This window comes from Dendropsophus ebraccatus, chromosome 3 (assembly GCF_027789765.1).
Source record: "Dendropsophus ebraccatus isolate aDenEbr1 chromosome 3, aDenEbr1.pat, whole genome shotgun sequence".
Classification (NCBI taxonomy): Eukaryota; Metazoa; Chordata; class Amphibia; order Anura; family Hylidae; genus Dendropsophus; species Dendropsophus ebraccatus.
In genome coordinates, this window is record NC_091456.1 from 50382760 (window position 1) to 50403465 (window position 20706).

Genomic DNA, 20706 nt, shown 5'->3' on the forward strand with positions numbered 1-20706 from the left:
GCTTCTAAGGCCAGCAGGATATTGTTATGCATTAAAACAGACATGGACTCTCAGGACAAGGACATGATATCGCTTTATAAAGACTTGTGCGGCCTCATCTGAAGTACGCTGTTCAGTTCTAGGCAGTGGCTCATAGAAGGGATATCTTGAAACTGGAAATAGGGCAAAGACAGGCAACTAAACTAATAAGGTGCATCTTAGTTATGAGGAAGGATTAAAAGAATAAAATTTGTTTAGTCTTGAGACGTTTAAGGGGAAATATGAATAATGGCTGTATAAAAAATATGGTAAAAAGATGTTCCAGGTAAAATCCCCCTAAGGCTATATACTTTACATTGCCGTCTATGGGATCCCAGCCGGAGTGTATACACATAGGGGGACATTTATTAAGTCCGACGTTTTTTACGCCGGACTTATAAATGTCCCCGCATCTCTGGCGCTACGGAGATTTACAGTATGTAGAGGCGGACTGCCTCTACATAAATCCTGTGCGCGTCAGTGCGCACAGCCGGAAACCTACGCCACCTGAAAGGTGGAGTAGGTTTTTGGCGTATCTTTCAGTTTAAAAAATGATGAATCGCGCGGACTATGAGTCCGCGCACCTCGTTCCTCCTCCTCCCTGTCCCCCCCCCCCTGCGTACGCAGCGGAAAGTGGCGATTTGCGAATATTTTATTCACAAAACGCCCATTTGCGAATAAAATAATACGCAAATCGTCACTTTCCGCCGAAAATACACAAACCGCCTCGTGATACATGTCGCCCATAGTATTCACTCCAGTGGGGATCCCTTGCGGTGCCACAAGAAACTGACATGTCAGTTTTCTGCGGCCGCTATTCAATGTAAACGCTGTCAGTGCACACTATGGAGCGAGCGGCTCCGGCCGCTAACTCCATAGTGTGCTGTGGGGAGTTCTGATGCGGGGGCACGGATGAGCTCAACTCTCAACTCTGCGGCTGCAAAGATCATCCAGCCGGTACTGCAGTACTGGCCGGGATGATCTTCTCAGAGACCACCCGTTCCGTGACCCAGTCGGGTCAATCTGTGGAACAGTCTATCCTAGGAGCTGGTCACAGTGTAGGGCTTCACAACAGGCTTAGAAAAGTTCTTGGACCAAAATAAAATAAATGTGTATGTATAGTATGTAGAATTTACCCATCCACCTCCTTCCCTTCATCCATTCCCTACTTTGTTGAACTTGGTGGAAATGAGTCTTTTTTTTTTCAACCTTAGTATGTATTTATGTCAAAAGCTTTCATCTGGTCTCCGTCTAGATCACATCTGGTCTCCGTCTTATTCCCCACTGCAAATGTGAATTATAGCTGGTAAAGTATGTGTCACATCCCGGCAGGCCACCTGATCTGACTTAAGCAATCTATTACAGTCTATGGGGCACAGGTGATCAGGTGGCCAGCTGGACATTGAAATTCTCCGCCACCCTCCAACTTTACCCAGTACTAACTCACAATCTGTAGACCAAAACCTGGTGTGAGCTTTTTATGTCTGGAAAACATGTTAAAAGGTTGTATTATTTACTATTCTTTAAACCCTATTAGATAGTATTAAAGGGGTATCTCCATCATTAACAAAAGCCTTAGCTTTCTGCTGCAAAGTGTTATTCTGATCTCATAAACTGGTGACATATTGCTAGGCTATTCCATCATATTATGATTACAGGGGTCCAACCTATGAAACCCCCATTACTTATGTGAATGGAGGAGCCACAGCACAGATGTAGCACTGCATCCCCTTCAATGACTTCTCCTGCTCATTGGCTCCGTAACCACCTGTATTGCCACCTACATGGCCAATACAGAAGATAAGGGTCACTTTTCTAACAGAAATGCCACTGTTCCTGTTTGGTATTGCACATCATCGCCACCTTTTTTGTCTCACTGATCGTCTCTTTAATGAACAGCCAATATGGTAAGCAGATCACTGATCTCAGGGAGAGCAGCCAAAGAAGACACTGTCGACTGCTGATTAAAGTGCTCAACATTGCCCCCAGGAAAATATGAATATGCAAAAAGTTCACAAAGCCTCAGTAATGAGTCTCAAAACATGGGACTAGCCAGACATCCCTCCAGGGAAGGACCTAGCAAAGGGATGGCTCCTGTAAAGACACCACCAAAATAATCATATTAAGTGGCTCCTTCAGTCACTATCCAATTCAAATACGAGTCTGATGATATGACCAGGGAAATACCAAAACCATATATCCATCCTTAGACAGCTGTTTCTGGATGTTGCCCCTCATCAGTGTGGAGTAGGCTTTTGACTAGGTGGGAGCAACTAATACGTATCACTGATCTCAGGGAGACCTTTAAAAACCAGGAAGGGCGAGGGGTGTTGAGAACATATAAATCAAGTAATACTTACTTGTCCCACTGTCCCTGCAGCAGTGCCACTCATGATCAGCCACTTTCCTGTACCTATCAATTTCTGCGTCATTACAGGATTGATATATAGGAGATTGTAAGGATTGGCACTGCACTGTAGGGGCACCATCCCCTGGTTTTTGAATTTTGACACTTTAGCTGGGTTAGCATAAATGACCTGACAGATTCTCTTTAACTTAAAATTTTACCAGGTATGCTCTATGATGCTTAATAGTTAAAGGACAACTCCGGCGGGACCCCCCCCCCCAAAAAAAAACACAAACACACAGACACTATACTCACCATCCCACTGTGACGATCGCCACTCCATTCGCCCGCCGTCCGCCTCACCGTCACCTGCGTCCGCCGTCCAGCGATGTTTCTTACTTCCAGGTCCATGGGAGAGAAAAGGCTGCCAGTGCCAATCAGGGCTGAGCAAGCTGGAAGCCATGTGATGCGCATGTGCACCAGCAGCCTTTTCTCTCCCATTCACTTTCAATGAAGACGCCGAGGAGGAAGAAGACCCGGACCGCCCCCTGGCTCTGACATCGTCGTCACCAGATCCTGCCCGGGAGAAGAGGACCGTGACGACCGTAATAGGTAATGTATACATTCTTTAACTTCCGGGGGGGGGGGGGGGGGTCGGGGGTCGGAAAGTGGGGGAAGGGGGCCAGACCGGGTATTTAACCACATTACAAAGTTATATAACTTTGTAATGTTTGTTAAATAAGCCAAAAAAATTTTTTGTGGGAGTTGTCCTTTAATATGTATACCTATATATTGTATACTATACTTATCTAATATAAGTTATATCATCGATGCAAGAAACCTAACAGAAAATTATGACATTGAGAATCCTATGACTTTTTTCGGACAACACTATATAAAAAGACAAAATGCAAACAAAAAGCATGTTAATTTCTTTTTACCCATCTTCTCTTTCTGTACTGAGAGCAAACACATTTATATGCAAAACAGTAGATTTTCTTAAGAGTGTATAATTCAGTGTATAATTCAGAAAGCAGGTGGAGTTTGTAAGAAACCACCTGTGCAAGTAATGATGCAAGACTTCTCAAACAAACTAAGCTGAAATTGTACGGAGATAATGCCAGTCTTCTGCCTTCTGTTGCGTGAGATAAAATAATTCCAGGTTGCTCAGAGGAACCAGAAAAATAAAACATTTCTTGTTTTTTGGCTAGATTATGTAACTTGTTATTCACAGCTGAAGGGCAAAGACTTTAAAATATATGACTGTACATAGATATAGATAGATATTGTGGATATATATATATATATATATATATATATATATATATATATATATTAAAAAACATAACAAGAATGTTGTACACTTATGTCTTCACAGAATATGAACAACCAGTATATACGTGTAGAAATTTTTGCTTTGGAAACTTGTGAACTTAAAAATGCTTGGGAACAGCGAATTCAGAAACAAAATGAAGAGCGACAAATGGAAGCAGCTAGACAACAAAGGAGTGCGCTAAAAAGGTAAATTGGACATAATGGGACTTGCATACTGACGTGTTCCCGGCAGCAAATTGTCGAGTTTTTCCCTGTTGATCTAGTGTTCCGACATACAGTATTTACTTAAAGTGTGCAACACAATTTTTCTAAAAACGTCATTTTTTTTTTCAAAAAAACTTTCAAGTGGGTGTGTCATGGTTGTGTCCATTAAACCTGAAACAACCAACAAATTTATGAAGTAAACCATCATTTTCTATTCAAAAAACCAGCCACTTTTTGTGTAGCGGGATGGTCAGATTTTAGGGTCCTATTACACGGAGCAATTTTTAACCATTTACAACTAATGAAAAACGATCTCAAATGAGATTACGTTACTACGATCGTTATTGCAATTGTTACTATGGTAGCTTATTCTATCTGATCCCAGAAAAACTATGAACAATGTACAATTACACTGAACGATTAGTGAAAAAATGCGGAACTTGAGTGAACGAATGTGGAATTACAGCGCATGTTTAGTGAACGATTAATGATAATTTTAGGTTCAGATCTAAATCAACGATCAACGACATACGAACGATTTTTCAATCGTTGCCTGCAATTACACAGAACGATTATCATTTAAATTTGAATGATTTAACGATTTTTTTAGCACAATAATCGTGCTGTCCAATAGGGACCTTAGTTTTGTCCTGTGAAAAACCTTCCATATTTACCAAGGGCATGAACCACATTAATAAATTTGACGGAAAAGAACAGACACAACTGACAGCATAACGGCTTAAAATTGATGCGTTGTTAGAAGATGAAGCCCAGAATGGGGAGTTTACTAATATCTTCTAATTCTTAGATGGTGAATACCTGTCATAGATTGTTTCTCCATCTGACATGATGAATCAACATCATGCCGGCAGCGGGGAAACTCTTTGATTTGCCAAGAGCCATGCAGCTCTATCGGGGAAACAATCCATGACAGGTATTAACCGTCCGTAGGTCCACAAAATCTATTGACGTGTGAATGCAGCCTTAAGCTATCAAAATCTTAAACAGCCATATTCTCTGAATCCCGTTCAGGCAATGCTCCTATTGCAGCAATGCGCCATCATTAAGTTGGGAAAGGCATCCGTCTATTGATAATGACAACCGCAAATAGTGATCATGTATATTATTTGTGGCCTTATCAACCTTCTTTCCCATTATAATCCAGTTGTGGGAACAAAGCCTTAAAATGCAATTTAGGTGATCCGATGTAAAATGATAATGTTATTAACATTACCATAAAACCGTAAAATGTCTACAGGATGTAGCACATACATTCAATTGCAAGAATACCTGATATCTAACCTTTTAAAAAATATACAGTACTAAGGAAAAAGTTTTAGTCAGGTGTGGAAAAATGCTGCAAAGTAAGATGCCTCTCATCAGGGAGGCGTCTGATTGGTTCTAAATGCTTATTCGGCAGCAGCACAACACCCCACAATATACAGCACAATGACCGGAAATTTACAGCACAATGACCCGAAATGTACAGTCAATGCCATTAAGAATTATCTGCAGAGTAAAGACAAACAAAGAGTCAGAGAAGTGATGATATGGCCACCCAGAGCCCAGATCTCAACAGTATTGAGTCTATCCGGGATTACCCGAAGAGAATAATGGACCCGAGCAGCCTACTACTACAGAAGATGTGTGGTTAGTTCTTCAAGATGTTTGGCACAACCTCCCTGCCAAAGTCAAACAACAGGCCTCAAACTGTTTCATAGTACTATATATTCTCCAGTGCTATGATGAGATGAGGTGAAATTTGTGGATTTGCCCTAAGAAGTACACAATCAGTGTAAAAAGGGTTGATTTTATATCTTATAGACTCAAAGCTGATTTTCCTGTAAATACTTATATTGATTTGCCTCACCATTGGGGAACTTAGCGAGTGAAATTATTTGTAATTTTTCAGTTGGGTCCGGCAGTCCCATAGAGAATGGATTGAATAGCGCACAAGCTGCAATGGCCGCAAAGGCACGCTGATTGTTCCTTTTATTGAAGGGCGATTGTGTCCCTGTTCTTGGGATTGTTTGGGGGGTCCCAATGCATAAAAGATAAAAAGCTAAGATAAGAATACCCCTTTACTATTCTGCGGGCAGGTTCCATTAATGTAAACCCATCTCTCTCTTTTCGCAGTAGTAGCTACTGGTGTAGTGTAATGTGTGAAATATTTAAGAGAGGACTGGATGCTTAAAATAAACATTACAGTCATGGTAATTAGGATAAACCACAGACCCTGCTTAACACATTCTATGAATATCAGGATGCAAATTGAATCTCATCCCGCTAAGCCTTATTTTGAAGTGGGATATGATATTCCACAGATAACATTAATGAGACAAAAGACCCAGTGAGATCACTGGATAGTTATTATACCCTTGTGTATCATCCTAACCATGGAACTCTGAGAACAAATGATCAAAGACACTTAAGCTGAAGTGAGATCAGTACTTCCCCTAGAGGAAAAAGAAACCTCTCAAGCTACAGTAACTTTTATATTCTACAGTGGGTCCAGAAATATTTGAACAGTGACACAATTTCCATAGTTTATACCCTGTATACCAATGCAATGGATATGACACAAAGCCATCAATACAGTATGTAACTGAGGTGTAGACTAGAGATGAGACTCTATCGAGTATAGTATTCACTCGAGTATAGGGCTACTCAAGAGTGCCTAGCACTACTGTTAAAAGAATAAGCAGCGTTTCTGGATCAGAGGTGAGGTCCTCTACTAATCTGGAAGGTCGGGTCTCCATAGTTATGGAAACGAAATGAAACAATTGTCGTTTGACTGCATCTCCGTATCCATGGAGACATGACCTTCTGGATTAGTAGAGGATCTTGCCGCTAATCTGGAATGGCCAATTGTCACAGGTACACTTTAAACAGCAATGGGGTGGAGAAGTGGGCAAAGTATACTTACTGCTCCAGTCTTCTATCTGTTTTGACTGTCGCTAGTCAGCTAATCAGAGGGGGGAAGACCCATTGCTAAACTCATTCTGAGATGTATGGTGTGAGGTTACCATTTTTTTCTCAACAACATGATTTTGTTTTACTGAGTCACTAAATATATACACTAGAGATGAGTAGAGGAAAGAATGGTAGCATGTTGGCAGCGTGGTACTGGTGCTCGTAAGAGAGGTGATCCTTATGGGGTGGTCTGTAGAGTAGAGATCATTGAAACTCTGAGTTCAATCGAACCTGCAAAATCCAAACGTTCCCGAACCTGCAGCATTTGTTTCCGCCCAGAATTCCAGGTGGTACTCGGGCTGTCTCCTCCTTCCACACGGACCGGGAAGGCGCCGGGGATCAAATGCTGCATGTTCGAGAATGTTCGAGTTCGATCAAACTCGCAAAATCCCGAGGTTCGATCATCTCTACTGAGGAGGAGGAGGATAACCCACCATGGCCTTTTCTACCACCAACTAGCTAGTGGAAGGCTATTAAGTCCATATGGGATGTGGAGGCAGTTCCACACAACCCACCATCATGATAATGGGAGTTGACATGGAGCACACACACTAATGTAAGTGATGCACCATGGAACCAGGGTGCAGCCATCCCATTGAGGCCTTACAGCATTCCTGAGCATGCAGTGGTCCCACTAAGGCCTTACAGCTTTCCTGAGCATGCAGTGGTCCCACTAAGCCTTACAGCTTTCCTGAGCATGCAGCAGTCCCACTGAGGCTGGCCCAGTTTTCCTGAGCATGCAGCAGTCCCACTAAGGGCTGTCCAGCTTTTCTCAGCATGCAGCAGTCCCATTATAGCCATTTATCTTATCCAGGGTGTGCAGCAGTCACACTGAGGCCATATGGTGTCTTGAGCCCCCTGAAAGAATTCTAAGAGGCCGACCCGCAACTGCTCCAGAATCATTTCCCCCCAGTCCACCTCTGTCTCATGGGGGATGGTTCCAGAACAGGAAACAACAGAAGTTATTCTTCAGGGGACGTGTTGAACATCTGCACCTGGTTGTCACATGTCCTATGAAAAGGAAGGCAACTTTACAGGAGTATGACTAGGTAAAAGGTTATGGCTTTCTGAGGGACATCCTACATGGTTGTAAACGGGAGCTCAGTAAAAAGGGACTATTGGAGTATCTGCATAACCTGGAACACAGTGATGAGGTGGAGTACATCCATATGCAGGGGCCATGTGGATAGTGGGCTGTGGCAGTCATCTTTGCCTACAAAGTAAGAGAAACAGATTGCTGAACTCAGGGAGACCAGTCAAACGACAACACTGCTGGCTGCTAGTGAAAGCGCTTAATAAAGTGATGTCCTAGGTGCACTGCCCCCTGGGAAAAATAAATATGCAAAAGAAGAGCCCGTGGAGCCTCATCAAAGAGTCTCAAAACACAGGACTAGCCAGATATCCCTCCGGGTACGACCCAGCAAAGGGGTGGCTTCTGTAAGGAAAGCACCAAAACCACCATATTAAGTGGCCCTATAAGTCAATGTAATGACAAGTAAATACCAAGGCCAGGTAACCATCCACATACAGCTGTTTCGGGGAGCAATGCCTAGTAGAGCCATAAGAGAAACAGATCGCTGATCTCAGGGAGACCAGCCAAACGACAACACTGCCGGCTGCTAGTGAAAGCGCTCAATGCAGTGAAGTCCTAGGTGCATTGCCCACTGGCAAAGTAAGAGTAGTGTGAAACATCTATATGAGAAATATCCCCTGCACCAATGTCATGCCCTGGTTGACACACCTGAGGGCCTGAGCCTGACACCAGGACATAGAGCATAAAACATGCCTGCAACAGCTGGTTCCACCTCAACAGCTCATCAAGCCATGGAGTCCCTTCTAATTCAAAAGACTTTATACCGATTTACAGTGCCAGAACCTTAATGTTATTTTATCATCATTATGGCAGTAATCAGACTCTTTTGTTTACAGATTTTTATTGGAAAACTTTAATATGGACGCTATGTCAAATGACTCTTAAAAGTTAAAGGTGTATCCGGTACTCTAATGGACGCTAACTACTAAAGATCAGAGAGTGGAGAAATGTTCGACTTTCGAGAGGCACTGAGAGTCGACTATTCCAACAAATATTCGATCCCATTATAGTCTAAGGGAAAAAAATTCTCTGCACTTGGAAATCAAAATTCGACCACTTGGAGGTCACCAAGTCCCCCATGAAACCTCCATAAATGATGCGAACACCTCCGGAATGACACTGGGACATTAGGGGGAGCATGCCTAGGTGCACCCAACACCCCAAAATCGCAGTTTAATGCCACTCTCCTCAGTTGCGAAGGAAAAATATTTGCGAACGCTTTACGGCAATGTTCACACATTTTATTCGTATTTCTTGTGCAGCATACATACATGATTCCAATGTGCGTCTGTTGAGCGTCATGTTATTCGTGCATCATGCTGTACGAACCTTACTGGAACAGTATGTATGACGTGCCTTTTTGTGGGCTACTGGAACAATATGTATCACTTGCCTTTTACTGGGCTACTGGCACAATAAGTATCACTTGCCTTTTACTGGGCAACTGGCACAATAGGTATAAGGTTAATGTGCCCTTAGTGGGCTAAACCAGGGACACTATAAGTCACTTGTACACACAGGGTACTGGACTGAATACAGCTGATGTTGCTTCTGTTATACCATCTATTTCTTAGCACTGAGAAGGGCTTTGGATGCAGACTCCAGAGATTACTTTTTTGCTGGATATTAGCCCTGAAAAAGACTTTTCTGTAGTAAGCCTGCCTAACCAAAACTCTATTAAAACCTATCTCTCCCTGCTCGAAGATCTCTCCCTGACTAGGTTGAAAGCACATCTGCGGTCGAGAGGCGGAAGTCAAGTCTTAAATATTCGAGGTCATGTGGTTCAGCCATCCAATGAGGGTAGACGCCGTTTTCTCGCTGCATGTGTACTCCCAGGGTCCCCCACGGCCTCCCTGCATGGTGATCGGATTAAAAAAGCGCCAAGTGCGAGGGGAGGGCTTTCGAATGTTTGCCGCGTATTCGACACACTACTCGATTGTATTTAAAACTTTCGAATAACGCAATATTCGATCGAATACCTACTCAATCGAATCGCATTCTCTCATCTCTACTAATTACAAGTGCCTTATGAATGACATTAAGAGTGTTTCCCATTGGGCAGAAAACCATCCTACTTTATAAGTTATGTTTGTTTATTTTGATATTTTTGTCTATTGCACTATATTTGGGAATATTAACCTATGCTGCGGTTATATTGCATATGAGGTATATGTGTTGTATTTAATAGAGTAATTTGCACTTGACATTTCTGTTACCCATCTCTGGCCAGTAACCAGTTTGAAGGTACTACACAGATAAAACACTTTTACCCATTATAGCTGATGTTCAAGTAAAGTCACCATAATAACCATAACCATAATACCTGGTCACCCGGGCTGGCTGATTTCTACTGCACCAACACCAAGAGCGCCCCTGTGATCACCAGTATTAGGGAGATGTCCCTGGGGGAAAGCAACAAGATCCATCAACATCACCAACACCTATATGCAGCCCCCAATTAACCTCTACCTTACACTATTACCCTAAGGGCCAGTTCACACTGAGGAATCAGCGCTGGATCAGCGAGGGAAGTGGTCTGGATGGAAAGTGTTCTCGCAGAATCTGCAAGGAAAGTGTTCCGCCCAGAATTACCTCTGGTGGAATTCCGCGCAAATTTATTTTTCATTTGATCAAATTTATTAATTTTTTCCAATTCTGCTTGGATTCTGCACTGAATTTTCAGTGAGGAATCAGCGCTGAACTGGCCCAAACACTAGTTAGCTAGTGTAAATGTATATGCCCGACTGCAAGGAATTATGGTTGGCCCCTTGCAACCAGCCTTTTGCTATAATGTAATGTACAATCTGCATTTGTACGAACTTTTGAACAAGCTTAAGAAAATTTGTTTAGTTTCCAAATCTATTTTTTTACAAAGTTCAGAACGTATCTTGGTTTGGGAAATTTGATTTGCTCATCTCTAGAATACATTAAATTCACTTAGCGATTGTTATGTAAATGTGCATTTTTAATGTGCTAAAAGCATATTTTGCTATTGTGTCAAACTGGTTTTATAAAAAAAATTAAAATTTATTACCCAATGAAAAATTAAGGCTGGACACATCAAGTGGCAATTAAAAACAAAAATCTAAAAATTTTAAGTAACATACAAAAAAAATCCTAAGTAAAAAAAAAAAACTCCTGGCTTAGAAAAAAGGTCAATTTCTTCCAGAAACACATGACTCTTGTATCCAGTTTGGGTGTGGTTTTACAATTAGGCTCCATTCACTTCAATAGAACTAAGTTGCAGAACCACACCCCACCAAAAAAGGATAGGAGTGGTGCTGTTTCTGGAAGAAAGCAGCCATGCTTTTGTAAACTTGCATAACTCCTTCAATTTGTATAGCAACATACATATCTTTTGGTACTATATATCTAATGTGTTGCTAAACATCATATGTCTCCAAAAATTGTGCAATAAAAATCTACACATTTCCCTTCCATCAAGCCAATATATGACTATGTTGACAGAAAAATAGAAATACTATGGCTTTCAGAATGCAGTGAGCAGAACACCAAAATTGCTACATTGTTAATACCCAAATTAGGACACCGCCAGAATAAGGCTGTGGCAAACATACTCTGCATACTGCCTCCCCAGGCATAAAACAAGCCATACTTAAAGGAAACCAATCAGCACGGGTGTTTTCCTGTTCAGCTGGATACCGCTGGCATCACACTTCCCATTCAGCCAATCACTGAGCTGAGTAGAGCGTGGGACATCAGCAGAAGATTGTACAGCAGGTGCAACAGGTAAGTATGTCTTGTTTGTTTGTTTATGCCGTGGGGAGGCAATATGCAAAGTTTAAGATTTTACCGGAGTTTTCTGTGTTTTACACATTGATTGCCTTTTCCTAAGATAGACCAGATTCCAGGCAGCAATCCTTCAATCAGGCATTCATTGTGTATCCTGAGGATAGACCATCAATCTAAATTGTCTGAAATGCCCCTTTAAATAGGCACTTACATTAAAAAAAAAAACTTTTGATATGTCGAGGTGTGTGAGTGAGTTTTCAGACCATGACTGATCAGAAGAACGAGCGTATTTACTCCCAGCTCTGTCATGTGACCTAGACAGCCTTCCAATGTAAGCCTATAGGGCCGTCTGAATCTCAGACACAGACACTATCATGCAGCAGCACAGTCATCTTATCGCTTGTTATACTGATCTGTCAGGTCTGAACAGTAAGAGAAACAGATCGCTGACCTCAGGGAGACCAGCCAAAGATAACACTTCAGGCTGTTGGTTAAAGCGCTCAATGCAGTAAACTCCTAGGTGCATTGCTAACTGGGAGCAGTGGCGGTCTTTGGCACCAAGCACCCCAAGCGATCGCTTGGGGCCCCCAACATCCGGGGGGCCCCCACGCCCTGCTCTTGTGCTCAAGACCGCTGGACAGGGCCGCTTCCCCGCTCGCTGCTGCCATCTGAACTGTAACTATGAGCACTTGTAATGAGCGCTCATAGTTACATGCAGCAGCACTGACAGGGCGGAAGACATTGGCTCCCTTCCTGTCAGTCACTCTTGTGGCCGCAGGAAGGGTTTTCCCTGCAGTCACAAGTGGCAGCTTTGTCCTTGTGGTGCCGGCGCTCCAGTGACATCACTGGAGCATCGGCGCCAGGACAAGGGGAGTGCGGCCTCTTGTGATCGCAGGGAAAACCCTTCCTGCGGCAACAAGAGTGAAGAGAAGAGGAGACGCCCGGACCCAGGTGAGTATAAGTGTTTGTTTTATTGTGTTATATACTATATGGGAGGGGGAGCACACAGTAGTCTGTTTAACTGGGGGAGCGCACATCGAGGGTCTATATAAATGGGGGGAGCACACAGGGGGGCTATATAACAGGGGGAGCACACAGGGGGCTATAGACTACTGGGGCTTCACAGAGGGGTCTATATACTACTGGGGGCAGCACACAGGGGGTCTATATACTACATGGGGCAGCACACAGGGTGTCTATATACTACATGGGGCAGCAGAATGGGGTCTATATACAACTTGGAGAACACACAGGAGGTCTATATCCAAGTGGGGGAGCACACAGGAGGGCTATATACTACTGGGGGAGCACACAGGGGTCTATATACTACTGGTGGGGCACAGAGGGGGTCTATATACTACTGGGGGAACATACAGGGGGTCTATATACTACTTGTAAGGCACACAGGTGGTCTATATATAATTGGGGGAGCACACAGGGGTCTGTATACTACTGTAGCAGCACACAAGGGTCTATATAGTACTGGTGGGGCACACAGGGGGTCTATATACTACTGGTGAAACCACACAGGGGGTTTATATACTACTGGAGGAGCACACAGGGGTCTATATCCAAGTAGGGGAGCACACAGGAGGTCTATATCCAAGTGGGGGAGCACACAGGGGGGCTAAATACCCCTGAGGGAGCACACAGGGGGCCTATATACTAGTGGGGGAGCACACAGGGGGTATATACAACTGGGGGCAGCACACAGGAGGTCTATATACTTCTGGGGGAGCACACGGGGAGGCTATATATAACTGGGGGAACACACAGGGGTCTATATACTACTGGGGGAAGCAAACAAGGAGTATATACTACTGGGGACAGGACACAAGGGGTATATACTATTGGGGGCAGCACACAAGGAGTAAATATTACTGGTGGTAGCGCACAAGGGGTATATACTACTCGGGGCAACACACAGCGGTCTATTGTTTTGGAATGCGTGTCGAGGGGGGGGGGGCCCAGACATAACTTTGCTTGGGGCCCCAGAAATGCCAAGACCGCCCCTGACTGGGAGACATGAATATGCAAAAAAAGAGAGCCCGTGGAGCCTCATTTAAGAGTCGAAACACAGCACTAGCCAGATATCCCTCCGGGAAAGACCCAGCCAAGGGGTGGCTCCTGTAGGGAAACCACCATATTAAGTGGCCCTATAAGTCAATGTAATGACAAGGGAAAAACCAAGGCCAGGTATCAATCTACAGACAGCGGTTTCGGGGTGTTGCCCCTCATCAGTGTGGAGCAGGATTCTGGCTAGGTGGGAGCAATGCCTAGTAAAGCCATAAGAGAAACAGATCACTGATCTCAAGGAGACCGGCCAAAGATAACGCTGCTGGTTAAGTCGCTCATTGCAGTGAAATCCAAGGTGCATTGCTCCCTGTGGTTTCTCTACAGTAGCCACCCCATGGCTGGGCCCTTCCCGGATGGATATCTGGCTAGTCCTGTGTTTCAAGACTCTTAAATGAGGCTCCAGAGGCTCTCTTTTTTTTCATATTCAGGTCTGAACAGTGACACTACTCAAATTGTTAAAGTTAATGTATGGGATGCAGGGCTATAGAACAAGGATGTGTGATAGCTGAAAGGAAAATATATTTTTTGGGTTAGCATTCTCCAAATGTGCTATGCAATAATCCTAATTAACTACATGATTAGTCAACGCATTAAGGACTAGATAAAAGGTGTCTTCTTTCATTCTGGTCAAATGGAAAGGTTTCTGCTAAATATAGATTCCCAGTTGTTGCTATGGCCAGGATAGAACAAACAGAAATAATTACCGACAGACAAACTAGCTTGTTTGAAGTTGTCTGGGTAGATGTCAGACACAGCAGGCCTTGTTTTTCTGATCTAAATCCTCACTAATATTAAATGTGCTTGAGACAACAGATTAAATGGGGAAAATCAGTATGGCTTTTCCAACTTCGTAAACTTTAGAAAAGTTAGTAGAAAAAGAAAACAACACAAATGAGCTATTGTACCTATATCTATCATATCTATACCAAGTCCTTTGCACTACTATAAAACTTGTTATATCTACTTTTCATTAAAATAAAATAAAAAAGAATAAAAATGCCCCAACTATTGCTTTATGTATAATTAGTGTCAGGATCCAGGAATATTCCTAACCACGGACTGCAAAAAGTGTCAAAATTAAGACTGCATCCTGACCACATTCTCAAGTGTGCGCTACCTAGATCTAATTGGGAGATTTCTTATGACAGGCTTTTTAAAAAATTGGAAGGCGAGACAATAGAATAATATAATTCCTGACAATGACATTTGTCTTGTGAAATCCTACTGCATATGCATACACAGGCTACGTTCCCACACTGTCTTTTTTTGTGGATTTTTGACGGCAGTCTTTTAGGAAGACCATCATTTTGAGACCAAATAACAGCTAGTATTCATTACGTGTCATGTGATTCTTTTATCATGTTCTGTTAAAAATTTGGGGGTGTTGTTGTAGGTGGGAGGGGGTGACTGCCAGAAAAAAACACCAATGTGCAAACAAAAAAGTTGTTTTTTTTTTCTTGGTGGAAAAACATCTTTTTTTCCGGCATGCAAGGGACGTGGAAAGCCAGGAACTAGTCCTCTGGGAGGTGCCGGGCTATGACTAGTCACAGCTTTCTGTGAGGATGTTTGCCAGGCAGAGAGACTTGGTAGCGGCCGGTCTAATACATAACAAACGACAAAATTGCTTATTTTTTGTGATATCATCTGTTACATAAAATTGTATTAAAAGCAAATTAAATGTCGTATCCAGCAAAGTATGATACTGATAGAAACTACAGATGAAAAAAAAAAATCACAAAAAAAAAGCCTTCATACATCTCCGTAGACTGAAAAATTTCAAGGTTGTAGAAATCAGAATATGGCAAACCATGTTTTTTAACGTTAGTAAAACAGCGCAAAAAGTATATAAACTGCCTATCGCCGTAATCGTATTAACCTACAGAAAAAAAAGAGCATATCAATTTTTTGGCATAGTGAACAATGTTTAAGTAAAAGCGCTTAATATGTGCAGTGTTTTTTTTTTTTTCACAATTTCAGCCAAGAAATATTCATATATTTTTCTGTTTTGCATATATGAAAAAAATGTAAGGGATGACTTTCAATGTGAGAATTTACATTTACTGCTAAAAATCTTGGGGGTATTATATGAAAACAAACTACCATATTATGTACATGTATAGAATGGCTATTAAAATGCCTACATGACATCTCCAGCAGCTTTACTTTGAAAACGTTGCTGACAAGTTCCCTTAATGCAATTCCTGGTACAGTACCTATTCTGTTGTTTATGCTAATACACATCTATGCAGATATTGGATGTATTGTGTTCTTAAACTTTATGCAGCTTGCACTAAGGGCTCCTGCACACTGTCAGAATTGGGATCTAAGTCACTCTATGAAGTCAAAGGATCTGCAGGTTCTGTATTTTGCTTTCCTTAGGCATACAGTAGCTTCATTTAACCATTAACCAGATATACTATACATCTCTTTTTAATACCTAGGATTAAGGCTCAGAGACTGTCTGTGAATGGAGGAGTCCAGTAATGTTTACATCACAGCCAGAACAGGGTTAAGGCCATATTACAAGCGGAGGAAACAAGCACGACCTGTCAATTTAGCACTCACTTCCACCTCGTTTCCTGCTCGCTGCTTGTGCTATTACATGCACAGATAGTGATCCTTAGATCATTCAGGCTGCCCATTGAAGTCAGTGGCGGTCTGCTGCTATTTCACAAAACGACAAGCAGCAGACCGTGGCAAACATGATCGGGATCTTTCAACGTGCATGTCGGCTGATAGTGGCCTTTTAGGCTATGTTCACACGGCGGAAGAGACCGGCCGCTCTGTGACACGGCCGTGTCACGGAACGGCCGGTCTCTGCCAAGATCATCCCGGCCGGTACTGCAGTACTGGCTCGATGATCTTTCCGGCTGCAGTGTTCTGATGCGGGGGCATCAGCGCGCGCCCGCATCAGAACCTTCCACAGCACTCAATAAAGCAAGCAGACGGAGCCGCTCGCTTCATTGTGAGAACTGACATGGGTTTCTGCGGCCTCTATTCACTGAATTGCGGCCACAGAAAACTGACATGTCAGTTATTTGCGGGTCCGCATGGGATCCCGGCCGGAGCGTATACTATATGTATATACTATATGCTCCGGACGGGATCCCATAGAAATGTAGGCAATGTTCACAGGCATACAAAGTACGGCATCGGCAACAACATCCATACTTTTATGTAGTGTGAACATAGCCTTAACATGTTCTAATACATGAAACGATTGTTGGCCTGGACGTGCGGTAATCGGCCAAGTTAGGCTGGGTTCACACTGCATTTTTGCAATCCATTTTTTGTTTTTATCCGTTTTTTTCAAAAAATTGATATAAAAACCTGATGCATTTGTGTGTATCTGTTTTGATCTGTTTTTCCATTGACTTCCATTATAAAAAGAATATCAAGACGGATCTGTGTTTTTTTTTAACGTACACAAAAATGTAGTCGATCTAATTTTTGAGTCCATTAAAAAAACAAAAAACAGATCTGTTCTGATCCGTTTATTTTTATAATGGAAATCAATGGAAAAACGGATTAAAACAGATGCACACAAATGCACAAATGAGTTTTTTTTTTTATCCATTTTTTTTAAAAGAATGGATGAAAAAAATGGATTGTAAAAACACAGTGTGAACCCAGCCTAAGGCCAATAATTGTTTAGTTTAATTGGGCCTTTAGACCACAATTCCCCTTCCAAACTGTTGACACTGTTGGATAGCTGTTAGGTCAGGAGACACATGTTACTTTTCATATAACTGTCTGTGCTTCCAGGATGTCAAAAAACAGTAAGTCTAAATGGAGCACCATCTGTGGGACCGATGGAGGTAGCCAAATACAATGCAGTCCATTGGACAGTCAATACAGTGGTAGCTCCATTACCATGCTGCTGTATTGAAATGGTAAACTCAGGACCCTAATTCTAGAGATAACCAGGGGTCCAAGTAATCTGACCACAGCAATAATACATTTTGCCCTATCTGATGGACAGGAGATAAATATTGTTGGTGGGACAAGTTAGGAAAACATGATCATATAATATTCAAAGGTTAATGGGTAAACTTTACCTATTGTTCCTCTACCAATAAACTAATATATTCTTATTTCCTGTTTCTAGGCTTCGAAATGAATGGGCTGAAAGACTGGAGAAAAAGATTGAAATGATAAGAAGCCAGAATCAAAATAGGAGGGCAAATGTGTGACACCTCCACCCTTCCCATTCTCCATTCTCTTCAAAATACTGTGGAAATCAGAATAGTTTGTGCATCATATATTCCTTATAACTCTGTCAGTTTAGTAGCTTATTACATGGGATGATTAGTTAATGGCCAGTATACTATTCTGTATATGCATTTACCATGTACTATATGTATTGCTTGCACTCTAACATCATAGTCTAAATGGATTGTCTGGATTTTGACATCTCAAATATTTTAGAAATAGATGCTTCAAAAGAAAGAATGCTTTACTTAAGTACTTTATGTTACTTTTTATTCATGTTTATGTATCAAAAGAGTCAATGTTAAAAAATAGGACTTTGAAACATGCAATAAGAACATTACAGCTGACATGTACATCCATTCCATCAGCCGTCATTTGCCAGGCTTTCATGATTGTCTTCACCCAAATACAGAGTGAGAACAAGGACTGGGAACGTCCGTATAAGTAAGACTCATAAAGGTTCCCTCACTCATCCTTTTTGCGTGGTATTTTTCAGGCCTCCAAAAAAAAAAAACCTGCCATTTTTTTCTGGCATTTTTGACTTTATGTGCAATATTTATGTGATCTTTTTTTCCTCTGCCATCACATGACCTAGCTGCAGGACCACAAAAGGTGACAAAGACGCCAGAAAAAAAAAAATAATACACACAGTGATGGCGTTTTTGAGACAACCAGAACAACCCAACTGAAAAAACGTCAGCATGCTGCGTGTAGGAAAAAACTGTTAAAGAGCCTTAAAAATGCCAGAAAGGAAAGAAAAACATTACTCCAAAAAATGTAAGGCATATTATAAACTTCCATTGACTTCAGGCTAACATCTGTCCGCTGGCATTTTTGCAAAAAGAAAAAAAAAAACGCCATGGCACCTAGGGGTTGGCACAATAACATAGAAACGTTGAAATCCTGTGAAAGGTGATAATAAAGCCTCCGGGTACAGTCAAGAAATGGGGGCACTATTGTGAATGTATTTTTAGAATGCACATACTATGACTTTGATGGCTTAATTAGCCATGTTGCCGAGGCTGCGGGGGACATAACAGTAATGTATACTTACCTGTCCCCTTCCTCCACAGCTGTTGGTTCCTTGGACTTCAGCTCTGCATTGCTGTCAGCTTTGTGACAATATCCATCCCATTTCCATAAGAAATGGCCTTTCAGCTATGCTCAATGGCACGTCAGTGCATGTGGAATCTCTGACAGCGGCCCAGAGCAGGCAGCCTGGGAATCTGCAGCTGTGGTGAAGCAGGACAGGTAAGTATACATTTCTGTAATGGCCCCCACAGCCTCAGAAACATGGCTTATTAGACATTTATCCTGGACAATTCCTTTAATACAGAATACCTTCATCAGTTACAGTACCTTGATGTTCTCTAAGTTCTCTATATTGTCTATCTTTTTAAAGGAAAAACTTTGTACAGTTCAGTGACTTAAAGGTATAAAAAAAAATCTGCCATTGCTACCTCTGTCTAATATAGGACAGCAGTGGTCACCCATAAAAACAAAAAAAAGTAAACTTTAGGTTCACAAAAAAATCTCTGTGCATTTGATAACCAACTTCTGTCTAATGTAATCTAATAGGGTGACTGCTGGTACCCTTGGGTGACAGAATCCTTCCCTATATATGCCAGCATTGACCCTGATCCCCACAGAGGACCCGCATACCCACTAGGCCCTGATACTTGCACAAATTGTTCTGGTGCTGATGCCAGCCATGGTAAAATAAAAAGGTTGTACTAATATTCTGTATGTTAAATAAAACAAATGTAAGAATTATATATTTTTATGTATATTATTTGTTTTGTAAGTTCATTTCACTTCAGGAGATGGGTTAAGAAATGATTTATTATATAAGATTTGATACATTTAAGGGCAGAAGGTAAAATGAAATGAAATTTACCTAAGCATTTACCAAAGGAATTGTTACTTCTATATCTAGCTGATAATATTAAGAAGTGGGAGTCCAAAGTGGGGTTCTATTAAGAAGCTCTTATGCAGTTAGAAGATAATAACACATTTATATGCCTAAAAGCCTGCTCCTTTTATTACTATTGCACCATGTAGCGGATGGAAAGCTTTAATTCTCAGCTCATGTACACAAAGTTCTCACAGTTGCTGTGTTATGTTTCAGAAAAAAAAACATGGCATTTTGCTTTTTACATCTCCCCCTTGATTTTTGCCTTCATAAATCATGTATAATAAGGCTCGGGACAGAATATTATTTGCTGCTAGAATAGCAATGGGAATTTTGCAGGTCGACTGAGTCAGGGCATGCCTTGCATGCAACGAGGTCACCCAACAGCCCCCATAACACATAAAACATAGCGCAAGCAATATATTTATTGCACACAATTTAATGAGCTTAATGGGCAGAAAATAATGGTACATAAATACTGTCACCTAATGAAAAGAGAAAAACATGTTGTTAAGCAGGTGATAGATCCTTTGGTTTGTTCTATAGAACAATGAACTTATTAAATTCTGTGTAATAAAGTAAAATGATTCCAGAGATTTCATTTAATGTTCAGTTGTATTCCAGTTCTCTTTTTCAGACTGCAGTCCTATCTTATAACTAGGGATGTTTGAACATCGGAAAATCTTGGGTTCTATAGACCTCAAAAGTTCCGCATTCAATTCCCGATGCCTTCTTGGTCCGTGGGGAAGGAGAAGACAGTCCGGGTACCGCCTGGAATTCCGG

At 41.8% G+C, this 20706-nt stretch overlaps 1 protein-coding gene across 3 annotated transcripts in view; it reads left to right on the forward strand.

The window, feature by feature from the left end:
- LOC138787094 (protein FAM240B-like) overlaps positions 1 to 19736 on the forward strand; it is a 44549-nt gene extending 24813 nt beyond the window's left edge. For all 3 annotated transcript variants that reach the window (XM_069964229.1, XM_069964230.1, XM_069964231.1), the window contains exons 2-3: positions 3744 to 3886; positions 17908 to 19736. In XM_069964229.1, coding sequence (XP_069820330.1) covers positions 3747 to 3886; positions 17908 to 17992 — 225 coding nt within the window. In that variant the 5' untranslated portion in view covers positions 3744 to 3746 and the 3' untranslated portion in view covers positions 17993 to 19736. The remainder of the gene's footprint in view (positions 1 to 3743; positions 3887 to 17907) is intronic.
- The last annotated feature ends 970 nt before the right edge of the window (positions 19737 to 20706 follow it).